We start from the raw sequence: 25,871 nt of genomic DNA on the forward strand, positions 1-25,871 counted from the left end.
TTGCTTGCAATGTCAAGTTTGAGGAATCCTCAAAGAAGTGTTAATTACAGCAGTATCACTTTATGAAGAGTCATTTAGTGGCCCATCAAAGTGTGCCTTCAAAGGGCTTTTCATAGCAATGTTGCATTACTTAGGTCCTCTTTAGTAATTTGATACCAAGAATGACCCCATCCTGCAGACTGTCTGCTCATTCAACATCACAGGGAATGCCAATAAGACAGTTATAGGACGCCACAGTAGTAGCACCTTATGTCAGACATATGGGCTACAGTCACAGCCAGTTTATATTCAGAAGCCATAATACTAAATTAAATGTCTGTATGGAGAAAATACAAATGGTGATCACTGAATGAAATGTATATAAAGTAAAAAATGTTTTTCTTTAGTTCTGTATACAATACAAAAGACTTATCATTATCAATATACAGGATTTACATAGCATAGGATTTACAGTTTGCACAACACTTTACAATATAAAAGGAGACAATAAAGTGACAATACAATTCAAGAGCCCAAGTGATACAAAAGGTTATTGCTGTCTGTATCTTGGCTAGTGAGATTCACCCTCTGTATGTGTCCTGGTGACTAGGGTTGGGCTTCATGTTCGAGTCAAACATATTTTTGACTCGAACATGGGACGTTCGTGTGTTCAGCGAACACACCAATGAGAAGGGTGTTCAGCGGGCTTTTTGCCTGCAGGGTCCCACAGTGCACTGCACCCTGGTCACAGGTCAGGTGCAATGTGTTGGCCAATCACAGCACATGATGACATCACAAGAGGGCAGGGTGATCCCGCCTCCATGTGAAGTCATCACAGAATTTAAGAACTATCATTGCAGCGCAGCTGTCAGACGGCAGGAACCAGCATGGAGAGCGGAGCGTTTTTTTTTCTTTTTTTGGGGCGGCGGCAGGAATCGTGATTAACGCTTTTTTTGTGAATGGATAGCGGAACCATTTACCCCATACTCATTCACATGAGGGGGAGAGATCTGGGGGCCTCCTTGGTAAAGGAGGCTTCCAGATTCAAATAAGCCCCCCACCCACAGACTCCCACAACCAGCGGCCACTGTTGTAGGGAAGAGGCCCTTGTCCTCATCAACTGTCAGGGCAGGAGCCGAGGAACGGACAGGCAGGCCTAACAATGTAACACACTGGCTGACGACAACCACCACCCACAGACCGAAGTCCCTCAGGGCGCGGAGTCTAAGTCCCAGGCTGCCCTTCACCAGGGCCCCTGATGGTGGGGATGGACTTGACGCAGCCAGGAACCAGGTCGCGGCCCCCGAGACACCTCAGCTGCGGTAATGGCCGCCGCCAATAGCGTGTAGCTGGTGGAAGAGACAAAAGAGAAGTCAGACAGGCCGGGGTCAACAACAACAGGACAAAACAGTACAGGACAGCAGACGAGAATCACAGGTCACGAGCCGGGTTCAGCAACAGAGGGTCAGATCAAAGGAGAATACAAAGAATAGTCCAGTCACAAGCCGAATCAGATACCAGGAGAGTCACGAGAGTCAGAACAGAGTAATAGCAACACAAAGACACAAGACACAAGTGCAAAGAGCATGTGCGGGCCACAGGCTTATATGTCATCAGCCACGCCCCTCTGGGGGGTGGACCTCAGAGACCTGAAGGCATAAAAGGATTCCCACCATGCACAGCAGAATCCAAGATGGACGCCAGCACATGGAGTAACATAACCTCAGGGAAAAGGTAGGACCTTGACATCAACATGGGGACAAGGTGCTTTTGGGGGGAGCCCACCCTGCCCCAAAGCACTCCCCCACGTTGAGAACATGTGGCTTGGTATGGTTCAGGAAGGTACCAAAATGTACCTATCGGAGAAAAAAAAGATAGAAAAAATTCTTGCCCTGACTTGCAACACCCTGACTTGCAGCACCTAGGAGAGGCTGATGTCTCAGTTTTTCTGGTGAGATCCTCAGAATGATGAGAATCCCAAATCTCACAGAAGATATGCCCAAACTGTGTTGGAGTGTCAGCTCATGAGATTCAGGGTACTCAATGTTCCCCAGGATAGGAACATAGAGGAGAGTAGTGAAGTCATTCTCTGCAGTGCAGAAGACTGTGGTTAGGTGAGCATTTAAATGGTGCAGGGGCTCTGATTTATTGAGTTTACCTTGCATTCTCTAGCATTTCTTCTTTAAGTACAGAAGTCAGATGAAGACAACAATAAGGAAGGTTCAGAGCGTTCCAGCACACTGCACATGTTTCTATGCATAAAGTCAAAATGGCATGTATTAGCATGTATGTGCAGACAGTTTAGCGTGCATGTAAGCAGTGTGTGCATAGGTACATGAGTATACGCAACACTGGTATTGGAAGGCAAGTGGCCTATGTAAGCTAGAGTGTCAGATTGCTGAGTGGTCTTCAGCTTTGTTTCTGATTTACCTTCAGCCTGACTAGCTTTCCCATGTACAGTTGCAAGAAAAAATATGTGAACCCATTGGGATTACGTGGAGTTTTGCATCAATTGGGCATAAAATGTGCTCTGAACGTCATCTAAGTCACAACAATAGAAGAACACAGTCTGCTGAACATAATACTACACAAACATTAGATGTTGCCATGGTTAATTGCACATAACATGTAAACATTCACAGTGCAGGGAGGAAAAAGTATGTGAACCTTTGGACTTAATAACTGGTTGACCCTCCTTTGGCAGCAATAACCTCAACCAAACCTTTCCTGTAGTTGCAGATCAGACCTGCACAACGATCTGGAGTAATTTTGGACCACTCCTCTTCACAAAACTGTTTTAGTGTAGCAATATTCTTGGGATGTCTGGTGTGAATCGCTCTCTTAAGGTCATGCCACAGCATTTCAATCGGGTTGAGGTCAGGACTCTGACTGGGCCACTCCAGAAGGCGTATTCTGTGCTGTTGCAGCCATTGTTTTGTTGAATTACTTGTATGCTTTGGGTCATTGTCCTGTTGCATCACCCATCCTCTGCGGAGCTTCAGTTGGCGGACAGATGGTCGTACGTTTTCCTGCAAAATGTCTTGATAAACTCTGGAATTAATTTTCCCATCAATGACAACAATCTGTCCAGGCCCTGAGGCAGCAAAGCAGCCCCAAACCATGATGCTCCCTCCGCCATGTTTTACAGTGGGGATGAGGTTTTGATGTTGGTGTGCTGTGCCTTTTTTTCTCCACACATAGTGTTGTGTGTTCTTCCCAAACAACTCAATCTTGGTTTCATCTGTCCACAGTATATTTTGCCAGTAGTGCTGTGGAACATCAAGGTGCTCTTTTGCAAACTTCAAACGTGCTGCAATATTCTTTTTGGACAGCAATGGCTTCCTCTGTGGTGTCCTCCCATGTACTCCATTCTTGTTTAATGTTTTCCTTATTGTAGATGTGTCAACAAAAATGTTAGCATGTGCCAGAGATTTCTCTAGGTCTTTAGCTGACACTCTGGGATTCTGCTTTACCTCATGCAGCATTCTGCGCTGTGCTCTTGCAGTCATTTTTACAGGACGACCACGCCTAGGGAGAGTAGCAACAGTGCTAAACTTTCTCCATTTGTAGACAGTCTGTCTTACCATGGACACATGAACATCAAGGCTTTTGGAGATACTTTTGTAACCCTTTCCAGCTTCATGCAAGTCAACAATTCTTGATCGTAGGTCTTCTGAGAGCTCTTTTCTGCGAGACATGGTTCACATCAGACCGTGCTTCTTGAAACCAGTAAACCCAAAACAGGTGTGTGTTTTTTAAGGGCAGGACAGCTGTCAGCAACACATCCAATATCATCACACTGATTGGAGTTAAGGTTGGCTCACTCCTGGCTCCAATTAGCTCTGGGAGAAGTCATTAAGCTAGGGCCTCACATACTTTTTCCTCCCTGCACTGTGAATGTTTACATGTTATGTGCAATTAAACCATGGCAACATCTAATGTTTGTGTAGTATTCTGTTCAGCAGACTGTGTTCTTCTATTGTTGTGACTTAGATGACGTTCAGAGCACATTTTATGCCCAATTCATGCAAAACTCCACGTAATCCCAATGGGTTCACATACTTTTTCTTGCAACTGTATAACCCAACTTGCCCTTGACCTGTCTCAGGATCCTTGCCTGCCTGCTGTGACCTCAGCCTGGGTTTTGGACTCTGCTCTCTGTCTTCTAATTTTGTACTGTGCTGTCTGCCTGTTATCTAACATTGGCCTGCTTCCTTACATTGTCTCTTTCCTATGTTCCTGTACCTCCCTGCCTAGCCATCGCTGCCTGTATCTAGACGCTGTCCTTGCCTTCTGATTCAGTACCTTGTTGGCTTACTGTTAACAACCTTTGGCTTGTGTTCTAGCAACCCCATGCCTTCTGATCAGGTGCTGCATGCCCTTTTGCCTCTCTTTATACTCACATCCCGTCTCCACAACCAGGGTTGTTGGATAAGAGGTGCAAGAGAAGCCCCCCTCTTCAGTTCGATCTCCACCAGGTACGTGACAACAGCCTTTCACTGCTGAGGTTTGTCCAGTGTTTATGGCTCAAATAGTTACAGATGGCTCTCTAAAACTTTGAGTAGGCAGCTGAGGAGAATAATATCAAGGCCACAAAATAAAAATGTGGCTCCATAGGATTGTCACCCCACCCAATTTCTTTAACAACTTTATTTTAATTTATAAAAAAATAAGAGTGTTGGAAATGTGGGGTAGTTTGTTGGTTTTGTCATATTTCTGTTAGGGCAAAGTCTGTCTGAAGTTGCTAGGGAGAAGCTGAGAGGGGATGCAACTGAACAGAATGAGACACACCGGATCACGAGAACAGTAACTGACTGAATTTTAGTTAGAAAGTTAACATCCAATAATAAAGTACTCTTGAGCTGGTGGGAATTTTATCTACAAAAGAAAGCTTTGAGTTTACTGCCCACCCACCTTGTTGTATTTTATCCTTATCGGGGAAGATTTACAGGCTTTCAAAAAGCCTGGTGTTTGGATTATGTCACCCACTTTATGGACAGACATTGGTTCACATTTGATTAAGATGGTCAATATTATCTGATTTGCTCAGCAGGGTATTTGTCCGCTGATCCCCTGGTGAGCTGCACAGAGCAGAGTGGGCAGATGACTGGCTATTCATTTACACCCAATTGCCCTCTGATCTGATCCACCTAGACTGAAGGTAATGGATCCTCTTCCAATTTTTTTTAGCAGACTGGATCAGATTGGAGGGAACAACAGACATAAGTCAGTTTGCACCCGCCAATCCATATAGATACACGGACATTCAATCATGTCTGCCTGAAAAACTCACAGACGGACCTGATTGAATTGCCCATGTGAATTGCCCATGTGAATTGCCTATGATAGTTGGTCATACAGTGTTTATGGCCATGGTTTATGAGTTAATAAAAGCTCAAGTGTTTGATTTGCACCTTAAAGGGTTAAGGGCAAAACCTTTCCATATTCATATCTAGTGATTGTTTTTTGTGATTTTGGATGGTGTGATAGTGGGTGTGTACAATCCCATGCACATATGCTCATTCAACCTAAACAGCTATTATTTCCTATAGATAAGCCTGATACCTGTACAATATTTCAGATGACGTGTGAAAAAAGTTGTAAAAACTGTGTAGTAGCTGCACACATTCACTATCTGTCCCGTCATGCATTAGCAAAATGTATAAAAAATAATGCAGAACTAAATGCTATGTGCTATCTTTAAGTATTGTATGTGTACTTGAAGATAGCACATGACATTTTTTGATCATTTGAGTTAGTGCTGCATTATTTTTTTACAAGAAAAATGTTTTGTTAGAACTTACATACACTTTAAAAAGCTATGGATGTTTAAATCTAAAGCTTAAACCTGGATTTTACACATTTATAAGAGGACATGGAGGTGCAAGGTTGTGTACTTTTTCTTTGCTACTACATCTCCTCTTTAAAAATGGAATTTTAACATTTTCTAAGATAACTTTGTTCTTGAAGGTACACGACGGTACATAGATATCTATAATTCCATTCACAGATCAAGTGCTGCATACAAATATTGTATGGTACACACATAGTCCCATACTGTATTTCAGTAGGCATAGTGCATAGACTGAGTGTTCTCAGAAATCTGACTTCTGACATGAAAAGGCATGCGCAGCCTAGGCAGGGAGGAGGCAGGTTGCTAATATTACACATAATAACCAGTAGACTATTCAGCATTGAGCCATGCAAAAAACAATTTGGAGAATACAGGGCCAAATGCTTTCTACAAGGGCACTACACTTGTAATATTTTGTCGACTTTCGAAGAATGCATTACCAATGTCAATTCTAAAGGTAATTTCTAATATTAAATGAAATGTAGATGTTTAAGACAGCCTTTTTCAACCAGGGTGCCCAGGCACCCTGGGTGCCTTGGGGTTTCTCTAGAGGGTGCCTTGGCAAAATGTCTAAAAATTGGCCAAAATTTGTATACAAGCCAGGGGTGGAACAAGCCTGTCTTTTAGTTACGCAATCCAGAGGTTTTCATTGTGCACCATTACGACCTTCTAGCTGCCGGCATCTTAACAACCAAAGACATCATCAGTTGATTGCCTGCACAGCATTCGTGTTTGACCCTGCCCTGCCCCTCTCTGTCAGTGCTGAGGTCAAATTAGCTGAGTGATGGAGAAAAAGTGAGGGAGAAGAGAAACATTGAAATACTAGTCAGTACTAGTGTGCAAAAGTGTATTTGCTTTGGAAGAATAAGTCACCTCTAATGTTGGGTGTCCTATGTATGTGGATGTTGCTGCGTTATATAAAACTACTGGAATAGTTTTTTACATTTTAGAATGGGGTGCCTCAAAACTGTCCATAATTTTAAAGGGTGTCTCGAGACTATCCATAATTTTAGAGGGTGAATCCAGACTGTCAATAATTTTAGAGGGTGCCTTGACACTGTCCATAATTTTAGGGGGTGCCTCAAGACTGTCCATAATTTTAGAAGGTGTCTTGACATTGTCCATAATTTTAAAGGGTGCCTTGACTGAAAAAATGTTGAGAAACACTGGTCTAAGATATTAATTTTTAGCATACACTGTTACTAATAAAAAATAGTTATACATGTAATAGAAAGAAAATGGCACTAAAAATTTCATGTTGAGGGTTTTGTATATTCATTTATCAATGCGCTTTGTACTAAAGAAATTTTACATTTACTATAAAACATAGAAATAAACAGTTTGACTTTTCCCAATATAGAAGTAAAACAATAACTGACATTTACACAGTGTAGGTCAATGAATATCGTTAAGGAGAACCTAAATAAGAGAGGCTATGGTTGCCATATAGATACATGTGAAATGGTGGTTAAAAGATCCGTCCAACTATCCTCTGGCTGCCATGCACACAAACAAGACAGCCAGGGGCGGACTGACAACTCATGGGGCCCCCAGGCAATTGGGGATCATGGGGCCCCTGTGTCTTTGCCCACACTCAAAACACACCCAAAAAAGCCTATAAAAAGGTACCAGGGGCATTTTATGGGGCCCCCTACTGACCCCAGACCCTCGGGCAGTGCCCAAGTGCTCGAATGGTCAGTCCACCCTTGAAGACAGCTCATATCGCGTTGGTTGCTATGGATAAGGGAGAAAAGGCTAAACTGCTTATTACATAGCAGACAAACTATAAGATGGTTCCCTGATTCTGCTGTTTTCTAAAGCTAATCATTTCATATTTATTTGTAGTTTTCACTTACGCATGCACAATCCCTTTGAAAAGAACAGTATATATATTATGATCAAGACTAAATGCTATAGCAAAATATAGCATATTTACCACATGCAGCCAACAGGTGATGCACTCAAAGTTAATCTTTTGCACAGCTGTTCAGTCAGTTTATTGACTTAAACCTAGTAAAACTTAACAATTATTATTCTTTTTATATATCAAAATTGTCTAAAAAAAGTTTTGTGTACCTTTTCAATATTTAGACCCATTTACTTGTGCACAGGAAGAGAATGAATGGTATGAAGGGGAAGGAAATCTGAAGATCTTGTTTCCATATCCTTATGTACTATATCTTTTTTGCCCTTTTTTTGTCACTTTTGTATCCCTTCTCCATTTATACACCGAATCATTACATACAGTAAACACTGAAACCACTTTGATGATATTTTTTTATTATGTGATTACCCTAAGCAATTATTTCATGAATTTGTGGATTTGTTGAACAATAATTCAATTGGCAAATCACCCTGCATTTTAAGATTTGGAGAGCTTTACGGACATGTAAAATGAACTACACTCCATAGTCTATTATAAATCTACTACTACGCTACATTATGACAGTCACCACCTAGGTTCTTATTGAATGCTATCTCAGTTGGACAATTTATTAGGGCAAGACACAACTGCTCCTGAATGGAGGATGTTAAGAAAGAGTGTGTGAATCTTTCAATGCAATTTACAGATAGAGACTACCCAATGAACACACTGAGGGCCAGTTCACACCACAATTTCTGCGTTCTGAGAGCATTTCTGCATTCGCATTTTTGATGCGTTCTGATGCATTTTTTATATGTTCTAGTGCATTTTTTCTTTTGTTTCTTCATCTCAATTGAGGTCAGTTAGGGACATGTGCATTCTGGTGTGTTTTTAATGCATTCATATACAGAAATGTTCAACTTTTGTTGACCGCACTGCAGAGGTGTAAACTACGGCGATTGGAATCCATGCAAACCACTGTCCATGTGTTTTTGATGCAGAATAAAAACACACTGACTGATATGCATTTGAACCAGCCCTGAAAATGGCTTGTAAACAGGAACAATCCTCTAAGAGGGTTGTTGCCAAGCCGCAACCCAGGTATGGAAGAAGATAAAACTAAACAGAGGTTAATTTGAATGATTAAAATATTTTCCTCTTGTCTGTTGTGATCTATACCCTTTTTGGCTGATCTCACATTAGGACCTACAACAAAGTCAGGTACTTTCTGAAAGTTTTCTGTATGTGGATGATACGCTGTTATAACTGGGAGACACCGTATAAATAAATGCCCCTTATAAATAACTTTGGTACATTTTTAGTGTTTTCTATAAATAGGAGCAAATCAGTTTTGATACCACTGTACCCCATATCTCAATCTATACCTTACTGTGCTCAACAGTATTGTGACCCACAGCAGTAGTTGGATCTAATTTTTGACCCATGCTAAAAATGTTTAAACTACAGTGTAATAGCTGTTGAAAATTATCACTTTGAGTGGTGGGCAGAGTGAACTTAATTAAAATGGTATGGGATCCTCAAATTCTTTATATACAGTATTTTATAACTTCCCCATGTGGATACCTAGGAAATGATTTACACATATAGACCCCTCAGTTTAGGGCAGGCGTGTCAAACTGGTGGCCCTCAAGCTGTTGCAAAACTACAAGTCCCATCAAACCTCTGCCTTTGGGAGCCATACTTGTAACTGTCAATCTTGCAATGTCTCATGGGACTTGTACTTTTGCAACAGCTGGAGGGATGCCAGTTTGACACCTGTGGTTTAGGGCATTAATATGGAAGCAACAAAAAGCTAATATTGAGGAAAAGAATACGAGGGATTGGTGGTCTCGAACACCAATACGTATTTTCTAGCTGCACAGTTACAACACTTGGCCACATGGGATCTTGAAGATAGTGTAGATTCTATATGCAAACTGCTTACATATCTGAATCCAGAACTGAAAGTCCTATCTCATTTGGAAAGGGGAATTACAACTATACCTTCTCACTGGCCATTGGTGGCTTTCCTGCAGAAACTGAGGTGTACACTAAAAACCTGTTTGGGGGTCTCAGGATTTCTCAAAATCACCCCAATATGGCATAATCACAATTATGTAGAGTTGGCTTAGCTAGAATGGCTTCAGACCTGGCAGGTGAAGGGTATAAAAGCCCTTTGCTCAGCTACAAAAAGAGTATGACATGCCTAAGCAACAATTCTATAAATACTTGCAGTTGCGTCACTCACTACAAGCACAAGCTTACTCATGCATACTTAAGTTGGAAGAGCCTAAACCAGGGGTAGGCAACCTGTGGCTCTCCAGCTGTTGCAGGACTACAAGTTCCATCATGCCTCTGCAAGTCATAGCTATAACTGTCAATTTTGCAATGTCTCATGGGAAATGTAGTTCTACAACAGCTAGAGAGCCGCAGGTTGCCTACCCCTGGCCTAAACTAATTCAGGAAATAACCCAAACTGAACTAAAAAATGGGAATGATTTACAATAACCCGATGTAAATTTCTCAGGATAAAGCTAGCTTGCACTGTAGGACAGGGTGAGAGGCTGATATTGGTATAATAGATGGAGATACTGTAAGTGGGAAGTAGCACTGAGCTCAATACCTCTGGTTTCCCTATCCTCATCACAAAACTTACTCAGTTATTTATTTTCCTATCAGGTTTATAAAAGCCCAGCCACATTATTTAAATGAGGAAGAAAGGAATCCCCACAGTGCCCTAAATATAACTGTGATAGTGGAGATTTCATTCATATAATCTAGTGCTGTCCAAAATTGAAGAACTATTGTACTGACATTCTTGATTCAATATCCATGGTTATCCAGAATGCCATTCCTCTAGATTGTTTACTATGTCTCCTGGTCACCTTAGATGAAGAGATGTGCCAACCAGCATTGTGACTTCTCTATATTGCCAGAAAGTTAAGAGCCAGGCATTGGATGTCACCCTATCCTCCTACGAAAAACTTTGGATTGACCATATCAATTTTACTTTATTATGAAACTGACATATCAACAAAGTAATTCAAATCATACATTTTTGAATATATGACAGGTGAGATATACTGGGCCTGGCTCTGCCAAAACTAGTTATGGATAGATTACTGCAGATGTGAGCTGAGGCAGAACTAGGATGATATTGCCTATGAAGATACATGCACTGATGAGCGGGCTTTGATAGATGGCTCTACAACATAGATGGGAGTATTGCGGTCAATTGGTTGTAGAAACGTGTATTTGTACCTGCCTAAATGTTTTATTCAAAGTTGTGCTGTACAAATAGAATTCACAGAACTATGTGACACTGTGCCTATTATACTTACTGCCTTATTGTAATGTTGAATGTTTTATGGACATGTACAAATTGTGCACACTACATTTCTTTAATAGAAATCAGCGGATTAAAAAAATATATATAGTAGTAGAATCCGGCCTCTGTTTAGATATGGGTACAAAAAAGAATATAATCTGGACAATAATGGAATACAACTTTAAAAAAAAAATATGCAAAAAGCCTTCTGCCTTTACAACCACCTTAAGGACTCCGATGGGTGTTGGCACTTTAACAACCAGCATCTTTTTTTTTTTAAATTGTCATGTGACCCCAAAAATGCACCATTGGTGCATTTTTTGTGTTTCTCCATTGACATGAATAAATGGAAGGTGTATTTTTGGAGCACTTTTCAAAAGCACACCAAAGATGCAACATTCCGGACTTTTCAAATCACAGGGCAAATACAATTGAAGTCCCATAGGATTTGAAGGGGGATGATTTTGGTACGCCTTTGTCGCACCGAAAAGGTGCTTTTTAGCATAGCAAAAACAGAACAGTGTGAAAGGGCCCTAAAGGTGTAAAGCAGTTTCCAAGGGTTAATTGCAACCTACCTATCTTTTAAAAAAATCGCCATCTCATAAGTATCAGAGAAGATGCCCAAAGCAGTGGTGTATTTAGCTCTTGTGCTGCCCTAGGCAACACTAAAATTTGAGTTACTATTGCCTTTCTTTCATCTCAAACCAGTCTGCCCATTCTCCTCTGACATCAACAAGGCATTGTTCTCCAGACAACTTCTGTTCACTGGATATTTTCTTTTTCGGACCATTCTCTGTAAACCCTAGAGATGGTTGTGGATGAAAATCCCAGTAGATCAGCAGTTTTTGAAAACTCAGACCAGCCATAAACCTTGCCACATTCAATGTCACTTAAGTCCCCTTTCTTACCCATTCTGATGCTCGGTTTGAACTTCAGCAAGTTGTCTTCACCATATCTATATGCCTAAATGCATTGAGTTGCTGCCATGTGATTTGCTGATTAGCAATTTGTGTTACCAAGTAATTGAACAGGTGTACCTAATAAAGTGGCTGGTGAGTGTATGTGTACACTATATTGCCAAAAGTATTGGGACACCTGCTTTTACACGCACATGAACTTTAATGGCATCCCAGTCTTAGTCCGTAGGGTTCAATATTGATTTGGCCCACCCTTTTCAGCTATAACAGTTTCAACTCTCCTGGGAAGGCCGTTTACATGGTTTAGGAGTGTATCTATGGGAATGTTTTGACCATTCTTTAAGAAGCGCATTTGTGAGGTCAGACACTGATGTTGGATGAGAAGGCCTGGCTCGCAGTCTCTGCTCTAATTCATCCCAAAGGTATTCTATCTGGTTGAGGTCAGGACTCTGTGCAGGCCAGTCAAGTTCCTCCACCCCAAACTCGCTCATGCACGTCTTTATGGACCTTGCTTTGTGCACTGGTACGCAGTCATGTTGGAACAGGAAGGGGCCATCTCCAAACTGTTCCCACAAAGTTGGGAGCATGAAATTGTCCAAAATGTCTTGGTATGCTGACGCCTTAAGAGTTCCTTCACTAGAACTAAGGGGCCAAGCCCAACTCCTAAAAACAACCCCACACCATAATCCCCCTTCCACAAAATGTTACCCTTGGCACAATGCAGTCAGGCAAATACCGGTCTCCTGGCAACTGCCTAACCCAGACATGTCCATGGGATTGCCAGACAGAGAAGCGTGATTCATCACTCCAAAGAGCACGTCTCCACTGCTCTAGAGTCCAGTGGCAGCATGTTTAACACCACTGCATCCGATGCTTTGCATGGTAATGTAAGGCTTGCATGCAGCTGCTCAGCCATGGAAACCCATTCCATGAAACTCTCTATGGACTGTTGTAATAATCTAGAGGCCACACAAAGTTTGGAGGTCTTTAGCTATTGACTCTGCAGACAGTTGGCGACTTCTGTGCACTGTGTGCTTCAGCGTGTGTTGACCTTGCTCTGTCATTTTACATGGCCTTCCACTTCATGGCTGAGTTGCTGTTGTTCCCAGTTGTTTCCACTTTGTTATAATACCACTAACAGTTGACCGCGGAATATTTAGTAGCAAGGAATTTCACAGATAGACTTACTGCACAGGTGGCAACCTATCACAGTACCATGCTTAAATTCACTGAGCTCCTGAGAGGGATCCATTCCTTCACAAATGTTTGAAGAAGCAGTCTGCATGCCTAGGTGCTTGATTTTATACACATGTGGCCATGGAGGTGATTGGAACACCTGAATCCAATGATTTGGAGGGATGTCCCAATACTTTTGGCAATATAGTGTATACACACACACACATCGATCAATCATGTGTTGCATATATGGAAGCCATTAAGGATCTGGACACATGTATCTTCATTTCTTTAGGTCATTAAAAGGGGCAGGGATGCCTGAATTGACTGGATTATACTTTGTTGGAGCAATAACTTATACTTTTTTTATTGTATATACTCATTCTATTGTATGTATGTATGTATGTGTGTATAAAATGTCAGGTTCCTGTGATGTAAAAAAATGAGACAAAGATAAATTATCCCAGAACTTTTTCTGCCTTTAATGTGACCTATAAACTGTACAACTCAGTTGAACAACAAACTGAAATCTTTTAGGTGGAGGGAAGAAAAACTAAAATATGGTTGCATAAGTGTGCACACCTTTAAACTAATACTTTGTTGAAGCACCTTTTGATTTTATTACAGCACTCAGTCTTTTTGGGTATGAGTCTATCAGCATGGCACATCTTGACTTGGCAATTTTTGCCCGCTCTTCCTTGCAAAAACACTCCAAATCTGTCAGATTGTGAGGGCATCTCCTGTGCACAGCCCTCTTCAGATCACCACACAGATTTTCGATGGGATTCAGGTCTGGCCTCTGGCTGGGCCATTCCAAAACTTTAATCTTCTTCTGGTGAAGCCATTCCTTTGTTGATTTGGATGTATGTTTTGGGTCGTGGTCATGCTGAAAGATGAAGTTCCTTTTCATGTTCAGCTTTCTAGCAGAAGCCTGAAGGTTTTGTGCCAATATTGACTGGTATTTGGAACTGTTCATAATTCCCTCTACCTTGACTAAGGCAAGGTGAAGAAAAACAGCCCCAAAGCATGATGCTGCCACCACCATGCTTCACTGTGAGTATGGTGTTCTTTTGGTGATGTGCAGTGTTGTTTTGCACCAAACATATCTTTTGGATGTATGGCCAAAAAGTTCAACCTTGGTTTCATCAGACCATAACACATTTTCCCACATGCTCTTGGGAGTCTTCACATGTGTTTTTGCCACTTTACACCATAGCCCAGACATATGAAGAATATGGGAGATTGTTGTCACATGTACCACACAGCCAGTACTTGCCAGATATTCCTGCAGCTCCTTTAATGTTGCTGTAGACCTCTTGGCAGCCTCCTAGACTAGTTTTCTTCTCATCTTTTCATCAGTTTTGGAGGGACGTCCAGTTCTTGGTAATGTCACTGTTGCGCCATATTTTTTCCACTTGATGAGGACTGTCTTCACTGTGTTCCATGGTATATCTAATGCCTTGGATGTTCTTTTGTACCCTTCTCCTGACTGATACCTTTAAACAATGAGATCCCTCTGATGCTTTGGAAGCTCTCTGCGGACCATGGCTTTTTCTGTAGGGTGCAACTAAGAAAATATCAGGAAAGACCTATTGGAATAGCTGAACTTTATTTGGGGTTAATAAGAGGCACTTTAAATGATGGCAGGTGTGTACTAACTCCTATTTAACATGATTTTGAATGTGATTGCTTAATTATGAACACAGCTACATCCCCAGTTATAAGAAGGTGTGTACACTTATGCAACCACATTATTTTAGTTTTTTATGCTTCCTTCTGCTGCTCCACCCCTAAAAATTTCCGTTTGTTTTTCAATTGAGTTGTACAGTTTATAGGTCACATTAAAGGTGGAAAAAGTTATGAAATTATTTATCTTTGCCTAATTTTTTTACATCACAGAAACCTGACATTTTAACAGGGGTGTGTGGACGTTTTATAGCATATATATATGAGGGGCCCTCAATCCCCTCATGTTTTGCATTGTATTAGTATTGTTCTGTCACATGTTCTGTCCCCCTTTGTAATGTACAGCGCTGAACGAACTACTGGCGCTTTATAAATACTGTATAATAATAATAATAATAATTATATATATATATATACACCCAATGTATTTAAACACTTCATACAATTTAAATCCAATCTAGAAAAGATACAATGAATTCAGATAGAAGAGACTGTTGTAATTCTGATCTGATCAGTGTCAGGTCTAGTGGAGTCAGCAGCATTGGGAGGGGGAGGAGGAGGACAGCTCTCTCCCAGCCATCTGCCCCAGCACGTGTCCTGATCCCCCTGTGTGTACATTGACACCTGGCCATGTGTACTTTCAGGCTGCACTGACACCTCGGTGTCTCCCCCTGCTGTCAGGGGCGGGGCCCCCCGGGCAGGATAAAATGACAGGAGCTGGGACAGTGTACAGACACAGCATTGGGGGAGAAGGAACAGACCCAGCCAGGATCACAATGGAATCTCATCAGACAGGAGAGCAGAGGAGAGCCCAGCACACGTCTGATGATGAGAGGTCTGTCATACATCCTATTGTTATACAGTCTAGACTGCTGTCACTATCATAGCTGAACATAATGTGTAAGATGTGTAGATCCATCAGTGAGAGCTGTATGTGATGAAGTGCTGTAGCCAATAGTTAACATTCAGTTGTATGTAGATGTAATTGAAAAATTGGAAACAAATAGAAATGACGTAACATGACGTAAATTTGGTGCTCCCTTATTAAGGTCCCCATACACATTACAATCTGATGCTGCAATCTCGCCTCTACCAATGCGTATGCAGTGCAAGGGTCTGACTGTATATAAATTGACTGGTATCTCCTCCATTATACATAGTTTTGGTGGATATAAAGTTGATTGCACTATCAAATTGTAACATATGTGGTGAGCCTTACAATCTTTATACAGTCAATTTATAATACAAGGGTCTGTAATCTGTCCAATCAATGTTTGTCCAATCAGACAGGCATTGTTAGTAGATCTAAAGAAGGTTGTTTATTATTTTATTTATTTCAGGTACTTATATAGCGCCATCAAATATAACGCAGTGCTTTACATATATATTGTACATTCACATCAGTATCTAACCCTCAAGGGGGCGTACAATCTAAGGTCCCTAACCTACAATCATACATACACATACTAGGGCCAATTTAGACATGGGCCAATTCACCTACCAGCGTGTGTGTGGTTTTATTTTTTATTTTTTTTTATTTTTTGAGTGTGGGAGGAAACTAGAGTATCCGGAGGAAATCCACACAGGCACACTCCAGGCAGGTGGTGCTGTGGTTCAATCAGATTGTAGGATGTGTGGTGGGCTTTGTTTGTGAGCTGCTTAAAGGAAACCTAATGTGAGATTAATATAGAAGCTGCCATCTCTAATCTTCTTTGGCTACATTCAGGTTGCCTGGCTGTTTCTGGCCTAAAACTTTGAGACATAAAAATCAGAGCAAAGTAAGAATAGCTATTTGCATACTTGTTCCAAATTAGTAAGCTAGAAAATACTGATGCCTTTGGATCTACATCTCAGCTAAGGAACTAGTATTTTCAAAAGAGAGGATCAGCAATGGCAACCTCTGTATTTCCTCATAAAGAGACCCTGTCACTTCAACTAAAAGATTATATGTGGTCACTCTGAGAGCCCTTTGTGTATCTTCCAGGTGTGGGGGGATGTGGAGACCCTGGTATGATACCCCAGTGACATCAATGCCTGCTCAGCAAACCGCTAACAATATACTGCAGGTAACTACCCAAAATCAGCATTCAACTTCTATGTATTATTGTGCTAAAAACATGTTTGCAATGGTTATATCTCTGAGGCCTCTATTTATTATTTATTACAGGTACTTATATAGCGCCATCAATTTACACAGCGCTTTACATATATAGTAGGTTCACATCAGTCCCTAACCCTCAAGGAGCGTACAATCTGAGGTCCCTAACTCACGTTCATACACATTAGGGCCAATTTAGACAGGAGCCAATTAACCTACTAGCATGTCCTTGTGTGGGAGGAAACCGGAGTACCTGGAGGAAGCCCACACGGGCACAGGGAGAGCATGCCTACCATATTATATCATTTTATAGTGCGTGTGCATATATATATATATATATATATATATATATATATATATATATATATATATATATATTATTTTTTTTTTCTCTTTCAACACAGACATACAGTCTTAGGGCTCATTCACACTTGATTGTTTTACCAATGCTTGCCAAACGCCCCTATAGCGTTTGGCAAGTGTTGGTCCGGCATTTGCGGAGCGTGGTTTAGCGGAAGTTGCTAGGCGTTTGCCGAGTGCTAAAAACGCCCCACAAACGTTTATAATGAAGCTTAAATGGTGTTACCGCTCCACAAACGCCCCGTAACCGCGCTGCAAATGCCGACCGGGCGTTTGCAGAGCGGCACCATAGACTAGAATAGGAGGCTTCACTCCACCAGAGGCGTCCATTTTGCCACGACACTAACGCTCCCGTTAGAACAGCACCATGTTTTGCAATGTGCAGAATTGTCCGAGGCGTTTGGGAAGCCATAAAAATGCTTCCCAAACGCCTCTCTGCCGCCTGCACACAACGCTAGTGTGAACATAGCCTTAAAGTGGTATTAAACCCCAAACATTTAATATATTGCAGCTTACCATTCATTAGATGTACTGTATTAGTTTTCCTTTTTTAGGCTTTTTCCCTCAGTTTTCACCTGGTGATCTGGCCAGTAACACACCTTCTGTATTAGTGAGACACAACACAGGAGGCACAGCATTGCCAGTCTGGGAGAGAAATAAAGTGTTAAATGTAGTTGTAGATTTAAATATACTAACAAATTAACTAAAGCCAAATGCCAGCTCACACTTTATAATCCATAAATTACAGCAAACACTGTTGTTCCTTTTGGGATAACGATTATACCTGAATAAATGTTCATTTTAATCATCCCTGCCAGAGGTACATAGTCTGTTTCATCCCTGTAAACTGGCACATTCTGCTGGAGAGATTGTGCTTCTGAAAAACAGACTTGCTGGCTGGTTCACCAGATGAAAAAAGAAGAGGGAAAACCAATGCAGCTATCACATCTAAGAATTGGTAAACTGTAATATAATAAATGTTAGTTTTTAGGTATAATACTGCTTTAAGCTGGCCATGCAATGAGGTTGATTCTCTAAAACTGGAGAGTGTAAAATCTGGTGCAGCTGTGCATGGTAGCCAATTAGCTTCTAACTTCACCTTGTTCAATTAAGGTTTGACAAGAAAACCTGGAAGCTGATTGGTTTCTCTGCAGAGCTGCACCAGATTTTGCACTCTGCAGTTGTAGTAACTCATCCCCATTGCATGAATAAGCTAGCTGAAACTCACTTTGTGGGTGGCCCTGCTGGTCACCTCCCACCCAATATCCTTTGAAGATTCTAGCCTGCATCCAATCAAATGCAGTTTAGGTATTCTGACAGCTGCCACTGGCTGTCAGAACACAGCCCAGTGGGCATGTGGTGGTCCATCCATGTTAGATAGCCCAAAGCTTTTTTTTTTTTTTTTTCCTGAAAATACTGAAGGTGTTATATTTACCTACTCTGTGGTCCCCCACTGGTGCTCTTGGCTCCTTCTCCCTTCTGAGTACCTGTCAAGTTGCTATGGGGGCACTGGTGCAGGCTCGACCAAAGGCTGCTCTGAGTGCTATTGTAGACACGCACAACACCTTCCACTCCCTCCTTACAGGATCCAATGGCTCCTGCTGCTACCTAAATGACCAGTGAGAAGAGAGAGCACTTCTGCTCTCGGACACAGCACTGGATCGAGATTAGGTTGAGGTAAGTATTTAGGGGGTACAGGGGGGGAGCTGACCCTGAAAGGTTTGTTACCATAATGTAGAGAATGCAGTGACAAAAAAAACTTCTTCCATTACAAACACTTTAATACAGACTGTATTGAAGCTCCTGGATCAGTATGTGAGCCAGGCAGATGGCATAGGTAGAGGTCAGCAAGTCAGTCTATGTATTTCCAAGAACAGGTTTCCTTTGTGTAGGAACATCACTGTCATTCTATAAGTTGTTTGGTACAGTTCTATAATAACATTGGTCCTCATGCATACAAGTATCTGAAAGTAACAGCTTTTGCTATTCAGTGCAACCAGTCAGCCTCTCTCTCCCCCCCCAATCCCACTGAAGTATGAAAAAGTGAAACTGGTCGCTAAAACATCAAGAACTATTCTTGTGCCAGACATCTCCATCATCTACGTAAGGCACAATGCAACAAGGGGTCCAAACGTCCCCTCCCCCTTACTATGTTCAGATTTTTAATTCAGACTTTTTTTATTTTAAGCATTATTACCCTTTTTTTTCATTGCAATTAATAACATTACATTTCTTATATTGTGGGTGACTCTTATTTCCTTGTGACTTAAGATTTTTTTCTTCTACTTTAGTCTCACAATTCAAATCAGGGAGCCATTACAGACAAAGTGAAGCTACCAGCCTTTCAGCACCCGGTTAAGTAAGTTTATGAATTGGGACAACCTTATGAAAAGAGGTTCAGATGAAAACACCAATAGGCAACATGTAAAACATGGCATATTAAGTACCTTCACCCCCTTCCTGTCCAGGCCAATTTTCAGCTTTCAGTCCTATCACACTTTGAATGACAATTGTGCGGTCATGCAACACTGTACCCATATGAATTTTTTAGCATTTTGTTTTTGTTTTGTTTTTTTGAGACTGATAAAACTTTATTTTGGTGGTATTTATTCACCGTTGGGATTCTTATATTTTTCTATATAAATGAAAGTCCAGAAATGTTGAATTTGTATTTCTTATAACATTTTGCAAATTTTTCTTCATAAATCTTGGCCAAAATGTATTGATCTATCTTTTTAGCAAAAAAAAAAACCCAAATTAGTTTATAACCAAATTATAATTTAAATGTTTTTTTTTATTATTTTTTTTTAAACATACTGTCACCCTTAGCAGTATAGTGTCACCATAGTGACACTGTACTACTTGTGGGGGGTGATGAAGATTTTTTTTTTTTCTTTTTTTACACTGATTGCTTTTACTCCCATAAAGGCTGTAAAAGCAATAATTTCTCCTTCTCTCTTGTTGTATTCCTGCAGCCATTGAGAAATACTGTGAGAGCTGTGATTAGTCACCGCTTGTCACATGGTACAAGGCTTTTGTGAATAGTCTTGTACCATGTGACTGCTGTGATCATTCTCAGATTTCACAGGTAGTAAGCAATGATGTCAGGAAGTGACATCTTGTTTACTACTATTCAGGTGATCACTGATTGGCCAATCAGGGATCACATGAATCAGAACCTCACACAGAGATCTGTGTCCTCTGATCATGGTGCTGCAAGCTCCCAGGGAGTGCACACAGGCAATGGATGCGGGGAGTCGTTTAGAAATGTCCACCCTCATTGGCAGTGCTCCCGTCCGGCCATTTATTAGCTCTGCCGGATGGGAAGAGGTTAAACTATGCCCATTTAGAGCAAAGTAACAGGGCTGCTAGATACCTGTTATATTATGGAACCTATGGTCCCCTTCTTTACACTCCCCCTCCCCTATCTGTTTGCCTGCTAGACTCTTGAGCTGGCCATGCTGTTCAAAGTTCAGCCGGTCATGCAGGGACAATCCACATTTTTATCGGCGTGTGGACTCCCCCCACAGTTGTGGATGAAACAAGCCCCCTGGCTGAAGTCTAAAAGCTTGGCCATGTATGGCCAGCTTTATGGCTAAGCACATGACTCTCTACCTAACTTCCACAATGCAATGCTTGTTTCCTTGTGGAACATTAGCAGAATCAACTTTTTTCACATGGGAGTGGGCCCTTAGCCCTCGGTAAGGTTGTGGGTCCTTAGCCCTGGGTAAGGTTTAAGTCCATTTATACTTGAAGTTTACAGTGTAATGTTGGAGGGGCTCAGTCAGATAAGATGGATCCTTATAACACCTGATGCATTTGACACAGGCAATCAGACTGGGTCCATCTGTCATTTTTGTTTTTTTGTTTTTTTTTTCTTCTTTCAGGTGGACCTGATTGGATGGCCTATGTATCCCTATGGACTGGTGTCTGTTTTTACACCCACCTACCTCCAATCCAATAAAGTCCACCAGAAAAAAAAAATAGAAGGGGATCTGTCCCCCTCTGTATAGGCGAATCAGATCAGAGGGCAGTCGGGTGTAAATACAGTGAAACCGGTTTACTCCCGGCTCTGTCCCTGTCCTCTTTACATAAATTAAGTGGACATGGACCTGCCATCTGCCCACTCTGCTCTGATCAGCAGGGGATTAGTAGGCACATCATATTCTGCCCCGTGTGAAAGGGGTCTTAACCTATTACATTGCCATGAATGGTAATGTAAAGGTTTACTGTATTATCAGCTGCCACAAAATAAGACACCCAGATCAACTGCTGTGAGTGTAAGACCCTAGCCAATACGTGAATGGTATTTATATATTTGACTCAATTACTGTCCCTTTACACATATGAAGACATGCTAGGTTTATTCATACTGTAAATATGGTTTTCTGACACCTTTAGTAATAGCATCTTGTAACAAAGTATCATAATTTTGTTTCTTGGTAATTGTTTAAAGCTGAACTCCAGGCACAAACATTCATTAAAATACTTTCCAGCCACTTTATTAGGTACACCTGCTAGTGCCAAGAAAATATCCCCCACACATTACACCACCACCACCCTGAACCGTTAATACAAGGTAGGATGGATCCATGCTTTCATGTTTACGCATAATTCAGACCCTGTCATCTGAATGTTGCAGCTAAAGCAGTCTGCCCATTCTCCTCTAACCTCTTACATCAACAAGGCATTTTCGTCCACACAACTGCAGCTTACTGGATATTTTCCTTTTTTTTTTTTTTTTGACCATTCTCTGTAAACCCTAGAGATGGTTGTGCGTGAAAATCCCAGTAGGTCCGCAGTTTTTGAAATGCTCATACCATCCTGTCTGGCACCAACAACCATGCCACGTTCAAAGTCACTTAAATCCCCTTTATTCTCCATTCTGATGCTCGGTTTCAACTTCAAGTTGTCTTCACCACGTCTAAATGTATTGAGTTGCTGCCATGTGATTGGCTGATTAGCAATTTGTGTTACCAAGCAATTGAACAGGTCACCCTAATAAAGTGGCCTGTAATTGTATATTACTCAATAACCACAAAGCATATATCCACTTTGTGTGCATCAAATGCCTTTTTTATAACCCAGATATTATCTTGTAAAGGTAGCAGTGACATAATCGCCTTGTTTTACATAGCCTGTTCATTGAGCAGACCTGTTGGAGGGACCCAGCAGGTCCACTTACTAAAGGCTGCCAGTAGAGAACTACAGGAGGGGGTGGCTACAAGGCCAGTCACCCTGCACAGAGAAAGCAGCACTGACTGGTCTTTATTACAGGAAACTCCTGCACAAAGGTTCACACTTATTTACTGCACAGATCTGGAAGAAATCCACAAAGCACAGCAAGATTCAAGTAAGAATACACATGGGAAACTTATTTACAAAATATTTGCTTATCCTGAAGTTGGCTTTAGTCTTCATTCATGGGGCAAAAATGTTTCTGCTATCCCACAAATACAGCAGATGAACAGGTAAAAAGCAATGATAGTCTGACAGCTGTCAACTGATGTATGGATGTAATCATAAATCCAATTATTTCCTGCAGTTAGGGACAGATTGTCTTTGGACGTAAATAGCTTGCACAGCAGCAAACAACTGTTGCTAACTGCAGATAATCGGTGACTGCGCAATTACAGTAGTTTACGTCTTTCATTATTTCCAACATGATGCCTACTAAAAGCTGATCCCTATTGCATGCCCTGGGATAAGGTATATCGCTTTACAATCTGTTATAAGAAATGTCTCAACCATTCATTTTTTTCTGTATACTTTTTCAAGGCAAACCGCAACATACAGTAACCCACAGCAAGAGTAAGGACCCAGATTTCAACCAGGCTTCATTAAAATCTGGTTGCTATAGAGTACTGCACTTTATACTACTTTGTTAATAAATGTTTTACAATATGGGGTGCAAAATCTGGTGCAGCTGTGCATGGTAGCCAATCCGCTTCTAACTTCAGCTTGTTCCATTAAGCTCTGAGAAAAAAAACTGGAAGCTGATTGGCTCCCATGCACAGCCACACCAGAGTTTGCACTCTCCAGTTTTAGTAAATCAACCCATATGTTTCTTTGTGATGCCATTAGTTCCCAATTGCTCTTTAGTTTTTTCACATACAGGCTATATAACATTGTCCTGTTTTGTCTTACCTTTCAGGTTATTCTGGCCCAAATCAAAGTGTTATGATTTTCTGTACCAAGAGGCAGAGGAACTACTGAGGAACTTCCCTGTTCAGGCTACCATCTCCTTGTATCAGGAATCGGACAGCAGCAGCGAGGATGAAGAATTTGTTGAGAATTAAAGCTGTTAAATATATAATGTTGTAAGCTACAGTATACTGTAATCAGGGCTGCAATTCTGGTCCTTACAGGCCATTATATTGCAAGTTTCAGGGCAGATTTAAATCTATGCATTGTGGTGCATTACTATAATGCACCACAATGCATATTACATGCATCAATACTTTGTGTTGCCCCTTATTGATGCCAATGCACTTAGGCAACACACACAACATGCAGCAACTCCTAGTAACACTATAGTGCATTATAGAAAAAAGTTTGCGACCTGTTCTATAACTGGGCTGTATTTGTGTGTCAGAATTGCATTTATTTCAGTGCAACACACTTTAATACATAAAGAACACACAATGCAAATGGGTCCTTAATGAAGCCAGTACCTGAGTAAACTGTAAACAGTTTTGGGAGTATATTAAAACTAAGAGGATGGCAGCATGTGCACAGATGATACAGATGAGAATGTAACTTTAAAGAAGAACTCTAAGCATATACTATAATTGGGCAGTGAATAAGTATCCAAGAACATTTGTAGTAATGCTAAGCCAGAAAGCCCACCCGGTTTTCCCTAAATGCAAAATATCAGGACAGAAATATGGCCAATGCCATTACTGACTTATTTTTAAAGGTGCACACCGGTTGCCATGTATATCATACCGGTTACCATATATATATATATTTATATTACATTTCCTTCACTACTATGTGAATCACTAACCTAAAACAAGCATGTGAAATCTGATAATAGGACACCTGATGTGTGTGTTCTTCCTCTGGGTCAGTGATAACTTGATTAGTGAAGGAAGAATAAAGAAAACCACTCCAGAACATACACCTTCAAAAACAAGTCGTTGGTGGCAGCTCATGTCTTGTTCTGCTTCTGCTCTGACCGTTTTCCCTTTTTTTAGGACTTTCACACACATCATAATCATAGAAAGTGAATGGGAATGTATTGGCTGTATGGACTCACCCGCACAGCCAAGTTTGACAGGTATGTAGGGATGGGTACACGGGCCCCAAAACATGGCCTATGCAGGGAAAAGTGCATGGCCTATGCATTCAAGTTCTTGCAGCAGTCAATTCATACCTGTCAAACTCTGCTGATCATGAGTCCATACTGCTGATACACTCCCATTCACTTTCTATGGGCTGCCTGCACACAGCCCAGCAGTGAAAAAATTAAAACAGCCCTGGCCATTGCACAGGACTGAGTGCCAGTGTGAATGAGCCATTATTCTCAGTATTATAACATTCACTGTAGATTTCATGGAGTAACCATATCTACCTCTGCATGGGTTTGTATTATACAGTCACATTATGTGCTACACATTTTCCTTTCTCCCCTCTCTTTGTGAGAGATAACAAGCGAGATGGGGAATACCAAAATCCACAAATCTCAGCAATTGGAATTCCCAGATCACCAGATTACTGGCACCAAGGGGACTTAAATTAGTGGGGTGGTGTAACGTGTAACAGTTATACCAACAAGAGAAACAGACGCCTGGGGCATGTAAAGTCTGTTGCTTGATTCCTTTTCAAGGCTTAATTATCACTCTTGACAGTGTATGTTTTAAGCAGAGCTTGATAGCTGCTGTCCTGAGGTTTACAGCACATGCATACTTTTATTTCTATTTTCCAGTTACTCACTAATGGATTTCTCTAAAAAACAGATATTCTGACAGTTGCCATAATGCCCGGTCAAGGCAATTGCTATCATTATGCTGTCTCATTTTAGCATTGTCTTACATTCCATGCATTAATTCAAAAGTTTACTACTACAACAAACAAAAAATCTGATTAAATATATCTCTATAAACAATGCTTTGTAATATACGAAGACTCTTTTCTGTCCTTTTACTGATTTACTAGTTCAGTCTCCTATTAACTCTGTTATTGCAAAAATCATGGGTGTTTATTTTAGCAAAAACCCTGGAAATGAGAAATACCTTATCTACGAATGTCCCAAATGCTGTCATCCTGTATTATGACGGGCCCATGTGCGCCAAGCTATGCCATCTAAGCACATATGCCTCAACTGTAGAGCTGCTCTAATGTCTTACAAAAGACAGTGGTGGGAAAACAAACATAGATTGATTGTATTATAATCTTCTATGTGATGTAGTGTTCTTCCATTGCTGAAATATAGCAGTCTTCCAATCTAGAACTATGCAGATACTTGTAGAAGCCAATGCAATGTATGCAGCTGATCCAAAGCAAGCACTTTCTGCCTTGAATGTAAATGTATATACTTATTTATTATATTTGTACTTTTTCTATGTTGTAAGATATTATTTATAATAAAATATTAAATGATTAAG

The 25,871-nt window shown here is 41.0% G+C and overlaps 1 protein-coding gene across 1 annotated transcript; it reads left to right on the plus strand.

Moving 5' to 3' along the window:
- The first annotated feature begins 15,383 nt into the window (after positions 1-15,383).
- LOC149449538 (protein ripply2.1-like) lies at positions 15,384-24,176 on the plus strand. The gene is made up of 4 exons (XM_089693090.1): positions 15,384-15,639; positions 16,789-16,870; positions 19,554-19,621; positions 23,417-24,176. The coding sequence occupies exons 1-4, from the start codon at positions 15,512-15,514 to the stop codon at positions 23,559-23,561; spliced, it is 423 nt and encodes a 140-aa protein (XP_089549216.1). The 5' UTR covers positions 15,384-15,511; the 3' UTR covers positions 23,562-24,176.
- Positions 24,177-25,871: the final 1,695 nt, after the last annotated feature.

This window comes from Staurois parvus, unplaced genomic scaffold (genome assembly GCF_062004578.1).
Source record: "Staurois parvus isolate SC_StPar_1 unplaced genomic scaffold, SC_StPar_1.0 ptg000613l, whole genome shotgun sequence".
Lineage (NCBI taxonomy): Eukaryota > Metazoa > Chordata > Amphibia > Anura > Ranidae > Staurois > Staurois parvus.